The sequence below is a fragment of the Melanerpes formicivorus genome, unplaced genomic scaffold (genome assembly GCF_026170545.1).
Source record: "Melanerpes formicivorus ecotype bairdi unplaced genomic scaffold, bMelFor1.0.p_v2 SCAF_26, whole genome shotgun sequence".
Lineage (NCBI taxonomy): Eukaryota > Metazoa > Chordata > Aves > Piciformes > Picidae > Melanerpes > Melanerpes formicivorus.
The window spans coordinates 9,132,541-9,145,568 of NW_027142378.1; the positions used below are offsets into that span (position 1 = coordinate 9,132,541).

A 13,028-nucleotide genomic window follows, 5' to 3' on the forward strand; every position below is an offset into this window, starting at 1 on the left:
TTGGATGTGGCACTTGGTGCCGTGGTCTAGTCATGAGGTCTGTGGTGACAGGTTGGACATCTTTGAGGTCTGTTCCAACCTTGGTGATACTGTGATACTGTGTGATACGTTTTCTTTCTGGTATAATTTGAGGACTGTTTCAAAGTTCCAGAAGCTTGGAGGATCAATTTGCACAGTCTCTAATTAAAGTCAGTGTTTGATAAAGAGTTTTGTTATTGATATGCTAATAATAACAACCCATGGGGTTGGGGCAATTGATAGTTATTCCTTTAAACAGAGGTCAGGAAAATCTGAGACTAAGTGAGCAGAGGCAGAGGACAAGGAGAAAGGGTGACAGCAGCCAGTCCATTTGTTCTGTCACTGCACTGCACGCTGCCATATGTCTGCATAGCCTACCCTTCCTTTCACATTGTGGATGTACCCTCCTCTCCTAAAACTGCATCAGAAGTGAAGCCACTTCTTTCTAAATAAACACAGCCATAATGTAACGTTTATGTATACATTAGTCAGCACTGGCTATTATGCAGACCATATTGCACTATTCATTTATGTGTGCAAGTCAAAAATGACTAAGACCATTAATTCAGTTAGAACACATATGTCAGTTTGGTGAAATACTGAATTCTTTTCTAAACCCTAGCAAAGACACCAGGCCTTAGCTTACTGCAGCAGATTGTTGTTTTCTGAACAGCAGGGATGAGCATTCAGTTAGCAGTCTTAGTATGAAGAGATAAAGAGGAAGAGCATTTGGTTTAATATGAGAGAATTCAAGCTTCCCCAGAGAAGCAGAACTCATGAAGGGTATCACACATTTGACTTTGTTCTGGCTTCTCTGTTCAGAATGATGGAGCCATGAGGTGTGATCTGATACAGCCTGCAATGGGTGGGAGCAACCAGCGGGGCTGGTGGATGAGCTGAATATTTCAGCCTCTGGGGTGGGAAAAAATGAAGCGCTGTTAAAATCAGAAGGATCTGGTCCAGAATGTTAATGTGCTGTTTAGACAAATGCATATCTTATGGGAATTGCCTCATTAGCATAGCTGGCTCTGCAGGATCTTCAGTGGCTGATGAAGGGTTTCTCATCGGTCATGTATTTGGGAAATTTGTATCCTGGTTTTCATGCCTTTGGTGGAATTCACTTACTCAGAACTGATCAAGTTGAAGGCCATTCTCTCCCCAGCACAGACCCAAATTAAATTCCCTCTTAGCAGGATTAAGCAATGTTAGCCAGAATTACTTGTGTAAAGTTTCCATGTATTGATTTGAAGCAAAACAGGTAATGTCAAAGGCAAATGAGACTGTTTCAGATATTCCACGTTAAGATCTTACTTTCTGTTCCCCTCATGGGCTCCCATTTCTGTGTTGGGCTTCCTCTCCGGGCTAAAGGCCTGGAACAGCTCAGAAAAAAGGTTCATAGAATAAAAATCAGTAGACATGTTATTTTGCCAGTGCTGAAAATCTTGCTGCTAATTTATGGAAGGCTCCTGTCTTCTCCATGTATTGGAAGGACTTCATATCTGGAAGGAGTCAAGTTTTGGAAGACAAACATGACTGCTACTGTTGCCATGGATAATTGTGGTCTTCAACTAATTCTCATCCTTCTAAAATTATCACACAATTATTAGAGATCTGTTGAAAGTATGTAAATGTTTCCCCTATTTCATTTCTCTGGTTGTGCCACAAAGCAGGACCTCCTCTGCAATTGCTGTTTCCACTTGATTTTGCTACTCCATCCTGGAAGCAAGAGCAGAGATCCTGTTTTTCTGGAGTGCTCAGTGTGCTGTCAGATAGTATATCACTGGTGAGAAAGCAGTCTTAATGAAATCCCAGGAAACAAAAGCTGAATTTGGAGGAGGTGAGGAAGTGGGAGGTGGTGGATAGACCAGGCTGAGACTATGAACTAGAAAGACAGTTTAATGGGGAAGAACTGTGTGGCAGAGGGGGCTGGAAAATATAGGGCAGGAAAACATAGCTTAGGCATTTAAGAAGAGCAGTGAGATAAATGCTCACAAAATTGCTCCACTAACTCTGCAGATACGAAGTCTCAAATTCTCCTTTGTCAAACACTTTTATTTGCTAGCAAATTGTCAGTGACACGAGGAGTCAAAATGTGTATCATGCCCCTGTGCTGCTGGTTATTAAAGCATGGGATAGAACAGTTCCTGGGATTAGTTCAAGTGAGTGATCTGAGCTGCAAATCTGAAGCCCCAGTTTTGTCAGTTGGCTATTATGGGCATGAGTGTGGTAGTGTATCATTCATAGCTTTGTAGATTCAGAGAATGGGCTGGGTTGGAAGGGATCTTAGAGAGCACCCAGTTCCAATCCTCCCACCATGGGCAGGGACACCTTCCACTAGACCAGGGTGCTCAAGGCCCTGTCCAGCTTGGCCTTGAACCACCTCCAAGGAGGGTGTTGCCTCCCTGGGCAACTTGTTCCAGTGTCTCACCACCCAAACTGTGAAGAATTTCTTCCTAATATCCAGTCTATATCTGCCTTCCTCAAGCTTCAATCCATTGCACCTCATCCTATCACTACAAGCCCTTGTAAAATGTCCTTCCCCAGCTTTCTTGTAGGCCCCTTTCAGGTACTGGAAAGCTATTATAAGGTCTCCCTTAAGCCTTCCCCTCTCCAGGCTGAACAGCCCCAACTGAGGTCCTTTCCAATAGAATTTTCCCCATGATCCTATGATAATGTAGTAAAAATTTACTTGGCTGGTTCCTACCAAAGAAGGTGGAAATTCTTGCTACCAGCTGGTGAACTAGCATATTTATTCCCCTAAAAGTAAAATAAGATTATAGTCAGTGGGTTCATGAACTATCATATTCCTAGTGTTGGAAGATAAGACCCATAAACAAAATTTCACCTGCCTTTATTACTGCAAAGGTAACCTTTACAAAATGGACTGACCCTGAAGTAATAGAGTTGTATCATCTGGAATCTGCAGATGATGTGAAATAATAATGCTGAACAGTGTGAAATGCTTCTTTTAATCTCTGTAGGATAGTAGCAGTAAAGCCCAGGGATGGCAGCTTGTATATAAGCATTGTTAATAATTCAGTATTATTTAAGGTTCACAAAGGAAAGAGTCAGATGTATTATTAAAATCTACTCAGTGTAATGAATGTCAATTCCCTACTATAATTAATATAATGACTTTTACTCTAGCAGGCATTCAGGAATATGTGATGCTTAAAACCATAAGTTCTAGCAGTAATATATGAATCTTAAAGCTACAAACCACCTTGGCTGAGGGTGTATCACCTTGTTGGTGGATTTTAGCCTCTCACTTCAGGTACTATTAGTCTTATAAAGAATTGTCACAGATTGTATTGTCCCACAGATTGAGGGACCCTCAAAGGTCATCCTGTTCAACCTCCCTGCAATGAGCAGGGACACTTCCAACTAGATCAGGCTGCCACAGGAAATAAACATTGCAGGGGGGCACCCAGCTCAAACTGCAACAGGGCCTCAACCAGATCCCTGGGCAATGTGTTCCAGGATTTCACCACTCTCATTGTGAAGAACTTCATCTTTATGTCCAACATAAATCTACCATGTTCCAGTTTAAAACCATTGCCCCTTGTCCTATCACTGCAAGCCCTTCTAAACAGGCCCTCCCCAGCCTTCCTGCTGGTCCCTTTAAGATATTGAAATGTAGCTCTGAGGTGCCCTCAGAGGCTTCTCTTCTCCTGTCTTTTAGGTTTATACAGTTGTGGTACTTATTTAGGAGTTGAAAGGACTCAGTAGCAGTTCTTTCTCCTCTCTAATGCCACTCCATAAATTAGCCACTGGAAATTTTGTTCAGTACCTTCAGTTTCTTTCATTATCTAGCACAAAATGTCATTTCATATAAAATCAAGTGCTCCAAGACCTGCTAACATAAGGACATCCTGAACTCATAAATCTGCTAAGTCTATTTTCACAATGTGTATAGGAACGCTGGATGTCATTTGGCTTTGAGGGCCATCTGTTGCTCACCAAATATACCCCTTTGTTATTATCTACATAGTGACTAAATGTTTTATGGTCTCCTCATAGAGGTGCTCATAAAGTGAAAGTCACTCCTAAGTAAAAAATCCCAAACTCTTTGGTTGTGCTTTGATCTATGATAATAGGTCAAAGAGAGAAAAAGAATGCACTGGAGAGACCTTATAGCAGACTTCCAGTAGCTGAAAATGACCTGGAAGAAAGATGGTGAGGGACTTTTTACAAGGCTTGTGGTGACAGGATGAGGGGGGGTGGATTGAAGCTTGAGGAGGATACAGACTGGATATTAGGAAGAAATTCTTCACATTGTGGGTGGTGAGACACTGGAACAGAGAGGTTGTGGATGCCCCCTCCCTGGAGGTGTCAAGGCCAGGTTGGACAGGACCTTGAGCAACCTGGTCTAGTGGAAGGTGTCCCTGCCCATGGAGGGAGGATTGGAACTGGGTGATTTTTAAGATCTCTTCCAACCCAACCCATTCTATGAATGTATGAATATTGGCAGAGTGACAGCTTTGAAAATCAGCATTGCACTACTAGTGCATTTGTGGAAATTTGAAGGCAGGTAAATGAAAGATGAGGTGCAAAATGTGAGCCTGGGGCAGCTAAAAACAGCTGCTCAACACCAGAGAGCAAACATTAGTGCATTTCCTAAAGGACTGCTGCAGAACTACTGGAATTTTTATTTCCAGTAATAGAAAAGAAAAGGGGGGGTGTCTCAGTGTGGGCATGCAATTATGTTTATTTTGGGAGAATAAATATTAAAGTAGCAGATCTGAAAGTACCAAGGTTTATCTGAAGTTGGTTATATTTGTACTTGTCTGGGCTGCCTATTCCAGATCCCTTCCATTGATAAAGCTGCATGCTCAGCCCCCACACCTTGTGTCCCAGCCTCTGTGCTTTGCATTATTTCAAGGGAGCACAGCTGGGTGCTGGACTGTAACTTCTCATGCAGCTAGGAGCAGATCCATCAGTTTGTTTGAAGTTTAGGACGAAGACCTTAGAAGTGGATGGGGACCTAACAAACAGATTGCAGTGCTCACAGAGGTTTAAACCAGTGGGGAAGGGGTCAGGCACGGTGGGTTGGATTGGTTGATGGGTTGGACGCGATGATCTTGGAAGATCTCTTCCAACCTGGTCTGGTCTGGTCTGGTCTGGTCTGGTCTGGTCTATTCTATTCTATTCTATTCTATTCTATTCTATTCTATTCTATTCTATTCTATTCTATTCTATTCTATTCTGTTCGGTTTTCACCTTTTGCCTTGTGTTTTGCTGTGGTTTGCAATGGTTTCATTTAGAATTTGCAAAGGAACAGCTCCCTGATGTGAGGTCATCATGCCACAGAAAGCTGTAATGAGCTCCTAACCATTTAGTGATAACTGAGTCAAATCCAGAGATGTGCTATGTGAAGGGTACATCCTTCCACCACACTCCATCATCTAAATATCTCAAGATACTTAAAGTATCCTCGTGGTATAACATAAGGAGTCAGTAGGACAAAAATGTCACAAATACATCTTGATAGATTTTCCTTACACTGCATATCTGAAACTTTTGTAATTAGTCAGCCACTAGTGATGATTAATGACTAGAAATATAGCTAATGGGCAATATATGTTTCAAAGTCAATACCAGGAAAGACTGTGTGGGCTTGGAAGTGTTGGGCTGTGGACCTGTCTCCTTGCAAAATGAGAAACAGGTATTTTGCCCTTGTGTTCTTTGAAGAGCTCCAAATATGTAGCTGGAATATAACTGAAGTGAGAGACAGTGAAAAACAGGAGAATGTTTACCTTGGAGTGTTGTCCTAAACTGAGATTTAATGGGTGTTTCTACTTCTGTCTTTTATGATACAGACACTGTAGATATATTTTTGTATACTTTGTGTTTATGATACATGGAGTGTATTTATATTTGCACATACATATATGTGTGTGTGTGTGTATACACACAAGTCCTCCAGAAAGAAATGTTGTATTTTCATTTTCTTGGAGCATCAGTTTTTCTATGTTGAGGCTTAAAATAGGTAATATATAGCCAGATACTAAAGTAAAGCAGATGAAGAGAGGTGATTCCTCCCCTTTATTCTGCTCTTGTGAGACCCCACCTTGAATCCTGCATTCAGTGCTGGGTGTCCTCACGATAAGAAGGACACAGAGCTTTTGGAGCAAGTCAAGAAGAAGGCCACAAGGATGATCCAAGGGCTGGAACACCTCTGCTATGAGGATAAGCTGGGAGAGCTGGGGTTGTTCAGCCTGGAGAAGACTGCAGGGGACCTTATAGCCACCTTCCAATATCTGAAGGGATGCTAGAGGAAGGCTGGAAAGGGACTTTTCATAACAGTGTCTAGATATCGGACAAGGGGGAATGGTTTTAAGCTCAGTGAGAGTAGGTTTAGACTGGATCTTTGGAAGAAGTCCTTCAGTACAAGGATGGTGAGGAATGGAATAGGCTGCCCAGAGAGGTTGTGGATGCCCTCTCCCTGGAGGCGTTCAAGGCAAAGTTGGATGAAGCCTTGAGCAGCAGAGTCTAGTTGAGATGTGTCCCTGCCCATGGCAGGGAGGTTAGAGTAGATGATCTCTGAGGTCCTTTCCAACACAAGCCATTCTATGATTAATGTGGTCAAAAAACCAAACCTACCCAAGCAACAAACAAAGAATCCCTTAAGACTTACCAAACCAAACAATGATCAAAAACCCCCTTAAGATTTCTGTACCTCATTTACAGCTCTTTTCAAACTGAGCAGGTATGAATAAATCATTCATTTTCACAAGCAGGCACTCAGCAGGATTTAAGATGCAAAAGAATTAAAAGGTCAGAGAGATACAGTATGCTTACTGCATCCCTGTATGATGCAATATTGCTTATTATTATTTACCATCTTCTGCCCTTCTGAATTAAAGCATAAAATCACATGTATGGTCCAGAGCAGCTCAGTTATAAAAGGTTATATCCATCAGCCTATTCCTGATTTGCTTAATAATCACTGGCCTTGACTCTTGATTCAAATCAGAACTCTTTCCTTCAGGATGTAAGTGTATTTAATGTATGTATTTAATAATATACCACAATTTTAAACCAAAAATACATTGTAAACATTTAAAAAGAAAGCTTGATTGGAACTTGGCTTTGATCTCTTGTACCATGAAGTCTGACTTGTCACAAGTGACCACTGGCAAGTTTCTAAATAAATTTATTTCATTTTAATTATTTATTTAAAACATGAAATGAAGTTAAATGAAATTAAAAGAAATTAAATTAAATTAAATTGAATTTCTCAATTTCTGGACACAGTACTCCAGGTGGGGTACTCAGCCCTGGTGAGACCCCACCTGGAGTACTGTGTCCAGTTCTGGAGCCCCTATTACAAGAGGGATGTGGAGGTGCTGGAGCGTGTCCAGAGAAGGGCCACAAGGATGATCAGAGGGCTGGGGCACCTCTCCTGTGAGGGCAGACTGAAGGAGTTGGGGCTGTTCAGTCTGCAGAAGAGAAGGCTCTGAGGTGACCTAATTGTGGCCTTCCAGTATCTGAAGGGGGCCTACAGGAAGGCTGGGGAAGGACTTCTCAGGATCTCAGGTAGTGATAGCACTAGGGGGGATGGAATGAAGCTGGAGGTGGGGAGATTCAGGCTAGATGTGAGGAGGAGGTTCTTCCCCATGAGAGTGGTGAAACCCTGGAATGTGTTGTCCAGGGAGGTGGTCGAGGCCCCGTCCCTGGAGGTGTTTAAGCCCAGGCTGGGTGAGGCTCTGGCCAGCCTGATCTAGTGTGGGGTGTCCCTGCCCATGGCAGGGGGGTTGGAACTAGATGATCCTTGTGGTCCCTTCCAACCCTGAATGATACTATGATACTATGAATTTTGTTACTGAACCCCCTTGCATCCATAAAAAGAATGAAAATGCTGTGAACTGGAATTCTTTTGAAGTTTGGTTAGGGTGTTTCAAATATATAGCTTTACAGGTTCAGAGATTGCATTGGGTTGGAGGGGACACTCAAAAGATCTTGTCCACACCCCCTACACTGAGCAGGGACACCTCCCACTAGATCAGGCTGCCTGGGGCCACGCTGAGTCTGATCTTTCATCCATGGTTTTCAGAATATTTTTAAATGGGACTTACAGGTGGTTCTGTGGTATTTTCTCCTGGAAATTTTTTGCTTACAGACCTGCTGTATTGTGTCAGCTGATGAGTTCCAAAGAGGTGGAAGAATTGATGGTAAATCCTACACAGATCTCCTGCAGAAATGGCTAAGTCATGCCAGGAAACACTATGGATACTGTTAAAAACTGGTTAGGCCACACCTTGAGTCCTGTGTCCCGTTCTGGACTCCTCAGTTTAGGAAAGATATTGAGTTGCTGGAACATGTCCAGAGAAGGGCAACAGAGCTGGTGAGGGGTTTGGAGCACAGCCCTATGAGGAGGGGCAGAGGAAGCTGGGTTTTTTTATCCTGGAGAAGAGGAGGCTCAGAGGAGACCTTATTGCTGTCTACAACTACCTGAAGGGAGGTTGTATCCAGATGGTGGTTGGTTTCCCAGGCAACCATCATCAGAACAAGAGGACACAGTCTCAAGCTGCACCAGGGGAAGTTTAGGCTCAAGGTGAGGAGAAAGTTCTTCACAGAAAGAGTAATTGGCCATTGTAATGTGCTGCCCAGGGAGCTGGTGGAGTCACCATCCCTGGAGGTGTTCAAAAGGGATTTGGATGTGGCACTTGAAGCCATGGTTTAGTTGTCATGAGGTCTTGGGTGACAGGTGGGACTTGATGATCTTTGAGGTCTTTTCCAACCTTACTGATTCTATGATTCTATAAAAACAAGGTAAGAAGTCAAGGGCTTACCCTTCCTCCCTTCCTTTAAATACATTCTTCAGCAATTTGGATACTGCACAGACCTGAAAGTCATCAAGAGCACTCTCCAAGTTTGTGGCATGTCAGAAAAACTTACCTTTATTTATTCTGTAGTAAATAGACTGCTGTCCTGGTTGTGCTGGGACAGAACCACAGGCCAGCTATGGGTTGCACACCATTAGCAGTTCTGAGTCAGCCAGGACAGCCCATTCCAGCCCTAATCATTCCACCACTCCAGGGTTGACACCTTTTTCATCTGATGCAACAGGATGAGCTGATCCTAGTTTGCTGAACTACTCTTTTCCAGCTCATTAGCTCCTAAGTTTGGTTTCTATCCCTGTCTCTGTCAGACGATGGCCACTCCAGCACTGACCTCACTTCTCCAAGTGACACCCTGCCCCCAACCCGACCTTCTGCCAGCTGCTCTTCACTTCTCGGCGAAGCCGGGCAAGGCACATGGTCCCGGGCATCTAGTCACGTCTCACCAGGTTTCCTTAACCCTAAAGGAAAAAGATGAGTTCAGTCAGGAACAGGCTGCTGTGGCAGCAGGGCCCCAGCGACGCCACCGCGAAGCCCCTCGCTGTGGGGACCGCCCCTCGGGGGCGCCCTGGCGACGGGGGCCGCCCACCGCCGCGCCTCAGCGGGGAGGGGAGAACGGCGGCAGAGGAGCCGGGCGGGCAACCCCAGACGCTGACGGCAGTTGTAGGAGTCGGTGCTGGCTCGGTGGAGCGAAAGCGAGCGGCGGTGTGGGGCGCGGCGGCCGGCCCCACCGCCTGCCTGTCCCGGCTCGCTGCCCCTGTGTGTGGCACTCCGTTCCCATGCCAGAGTGCTCGGGCACTTGGCCCCTTTCCGCGCTGTGATTTCGGGGGGTCGCGCGGTAGCCCGCCGGCACTGCCACCTCTCCCCACCCCTCCACCGCCACCGGGCGGCGGCGGGGGTCGCAGAGGGCACTCCCCACCATGGCCTTCACCTTCGCCGCCTTTTGCTACATGCTGTCGCTGGTCCTCTGCGCCGCCCTCATCTTCTTCGCCATCTGGCATGTGAGTACCCCAGCCCCTCCGCCGTCCCTGGAGACCCTTGAAAACAGCCCTAGGGAAGGAGGGAGGGGGGCGAGCGAGCTGGGTCGGTCGCGTCGTGGCGGGAGCGGACAGGCTGCGGCTGAGGCGGGCAGCCCCGCACGCGGGAAGCTGAGGTGAAGCCCCCGCTGCCGGCGTCTGTCTCTGGCGTGGCAGCCCCGCACTGGCGGCTGTGCCAGGGCAGACGGACAGCGGCATGGAACCTCGGCGTGGGAAGCTGTATTTGTTAAGTTTTTGCAAGCTCAAAGACCAACAGCCGCCTGTTCGTTCCTTCTTCTGGGAAGAGCTTTGAGCCACAGCACTGCCCTGCCCCTGTGGAGACCTCCTCGGGCTCGTGGCTTTGTTTGAGCTCAAGGGTGGTCATGGCTCTGCCACTGACTGTGCTGAAACTGGAGGTCCTCGAGGTAAGAACGCTGCTGCTCTTGTCTGAGAATGTATCGTCGTGAGGGAGAAACCACTCCAGACTTGAAGGAGCAGTTAGGCTGGTTTTCCTTCATTAATTCCTACATTAATAACTTGATTAAAAGTCAGATTTTAATGTGAAACTTCATCCCTGTAATGCATCATGAACTGCATATTGGAGTACCACCCTTATTAATCCCACTCCAAAGTGGTGGTGCTCATTCTTTACTGTTCACTGGGTGAGTGTGGTAGGTGTGAGCATGTCACTTAGAAAGTGTTTGTTTCAGCATCACTGAGATTATTCTCATGGATAACTTGCAATTCTTTTAAATGATTACATACTTTGAAATTAGTAATGCTGTGTGTTCCCCAAATACCTTCATGCCATAAACATTCAGGATGGAACAGGATAAAGCTGAAAAACCAGAGCAAGTGTCATGGTTTAGCACCAGACTTGGTAGATAATAGATGGATTCTATCTTTTCCAATCCAAATGATGTTGTGGATACTTGGTGGAGTAAGACAAAATCCTCTTCTTTTGATTGACAAGCAATGGAGATACAGACTTTATTGAAACAAGAATAAAGCCACTGGCTTAGTTGTATGTAAGTGTATTAGAAGTATGAAAGAGATCACACTGTTGTGAGAATTCTTTGAAATAGAATTATTTGGAACAGGTCTCTCTTTTTCTTATTAATGAAGCTCCAAAAGCATGATGGTGATGTCAAGTCCTGTAGTCATGTCACGTACTGAGAGGCTGAGAAAGGGCTCTAGCTGTCAACTCCACTCCTCATCCCTGAAAAAAAAATAATAATTAATTAAATCACAAGTAAAATCTAGGTGATGATTTATGCTCTCTTTGTTCCTCTTCACCACAACCTTAGGTCCCCAAAAGTGAGAATCCTACGGTTTCTTCGAAGGGTTTAGATTTTAAAGTGTATTCTGCTCTGAATCTTTTGCTGCAAATTGAACAGGTTTCTTCATTACCATCACAATTTCCATGTGGTAGTGGTTTTTTTTGTTTGTTGGTTTGGGGGTTTGTTTTAATATATATGTGTTGAAAGTCTGTTATCATGTACTTATTCTTTTTTGACTGAAGTTGTTGGTGTCTGAACACACGTAGTACTTCTAGCAAATCATTCTTCCACAAATTAGTCTAGTTGTAAATTTACTTAGTGGAATGTTTTCCAGTCTGGAAACTCATGGAGAGCAATCCTATTAGCTCTAGAGCTCCATAAGAGGCAAGTGGGAAAGGGAAACCTTTTGTCAACAGGCTTATATTTATGGTGCATAGTTCCTGTACCTGTTGGAAAAAACATCAAGGAGCTGAAACTGACAGCGGCTGGAAATGCTGTTCTATTGTTACAGAGCAAGAATTGATACCATCTTTTCTTATAAATAGATAAAAATTCTATTAAAATACATGGTTAAGGTCATGGAATATCAGGTTAAACACCCTGCCTGAATAAACTTTTTAAGCCTGCCCGGTACCCACATACACAAAATACAAGGATTTTTATTATCCTTCCTGTAAGGAACTAGGTTATAACAGTTCTTATTTCTTCTAAAATGCAGTCTAACATGTAGCTTATGTATTGAGTCATAGCAGTTTTTTACCTTAAACCTCTTGTTGTGAAAACCTTCCAAGAAACAAAACTCCTACTCCTTCCCTGTGACCTGATTTTTTTTCCCCCCACTGTAATATACTTGTAAAGGACAGTAGATACATTTTTAAAGTACATTCTTATAAGGGAAGAGGAGGATTGAAATAATTATCTTTTCCTGTTAAAATGGGGGTTTTTTTAAGGTATTTTTACATTTTTGAAACCCACACTTGATTATTAAGACTAAGTTGTGAGGATCTCTTAACTTTGCAAGATTATGAGGTTCTTCAACTGAGTAAGAACTTACATTTTGTAAATTATTTTGAAGGACAAAAAAGAGCTATAGAACTATATGATAGAGGGATAAGCTGTATGGAGGACAAGCTGTAGAGGAGGGCCCAGGTGAACTTCATGAAGTTCAACAAGTCCAAGTACAGGGTCCTGCACGTGGGTCAGATGTATCCTTGTTATCAATATGAGCTGAGGGATGAAGTGATATAGAAGGCAGCCCTGCAGAAAAGGAGTTAGGAGTTCTGGTGGATAAGAAGCTGAACGTAAGCCAGCAATGTACACTTGCAGCTCAGAAGGCAAATCACATCCTGGGCTACATCAAAAGAATTGTGGCTAGCAGGTTGAGAAGAAGTGGTTCTCCCACTTTGCTCTGGTAAGACCTCACCTGGAGTACTGCATCCAGCTCTAGGAGCCCACAGCGCAGGAAAGACATGGACTTTGTGGAGTGTGTCCAGAGGAGGGCCACGAAGATGACTGGGGGCTGGAACACCTCTTCTACAGGGTCAGGCTGTGGGAGCTGGGACTCTTCAGCCTGGGGAAGAGAAGGCTGTAGGAAGACCTAATAGCAGCTCTCCAGTACCTGAATGCTGAAGAGGGACTACTTATAAAGGCCTGCAGTCCCTCTTCAGCCTTTCTGTAGGATGCCTTCAGGTATTAATAATAATAAACCAGGTTGGAAGAGACCTTCAAGATCGTCGTGTCCAACCCATCAACCAATCCAATCTATTAGAAGGCTGCTTGCATCATTTAAATGTTTTAGACAAGGTACCTTCTCATCTGGACCAGTGCAACTGAGTGTGCTTTGTTGCAGTTGTGTGATACAACTAACAGAA

The 13,028-nt window shown here is 44.3% G+C and overlaps 1 protein-coding gene across 2 annotated transcripts in view; it reads left to right on the top strand.

The window, feature by feature from the left end:
• Nucleotides 1–13,028, top strand: part of CNIH3 (cornichon family AMPA receptor auxiliary protein 3) — an 87,189-nt gene that overhangs the window by 27,659 nt on the left and 46,502 nt on the right. The window contains exon 1 of one of the 2 annotated variants that reach the window (XM_068153553.1): nt 9,518–9,862. The exons of the other annotated variant lie outside the window; for it this stretch is intronic. Within the exon in view, the coding sequence (XP_068009654.1) occupies nt 9,782–9,862 (81 nt within the window). The 5' untranslated portion in view covers nt 9,518–9,781. Of the gene's footprint in view, nt 1–9,517; nt 9,863–13,028 lie in introns of those variants that run through there. 2 annotated transcript variants of the gene reach the window in all.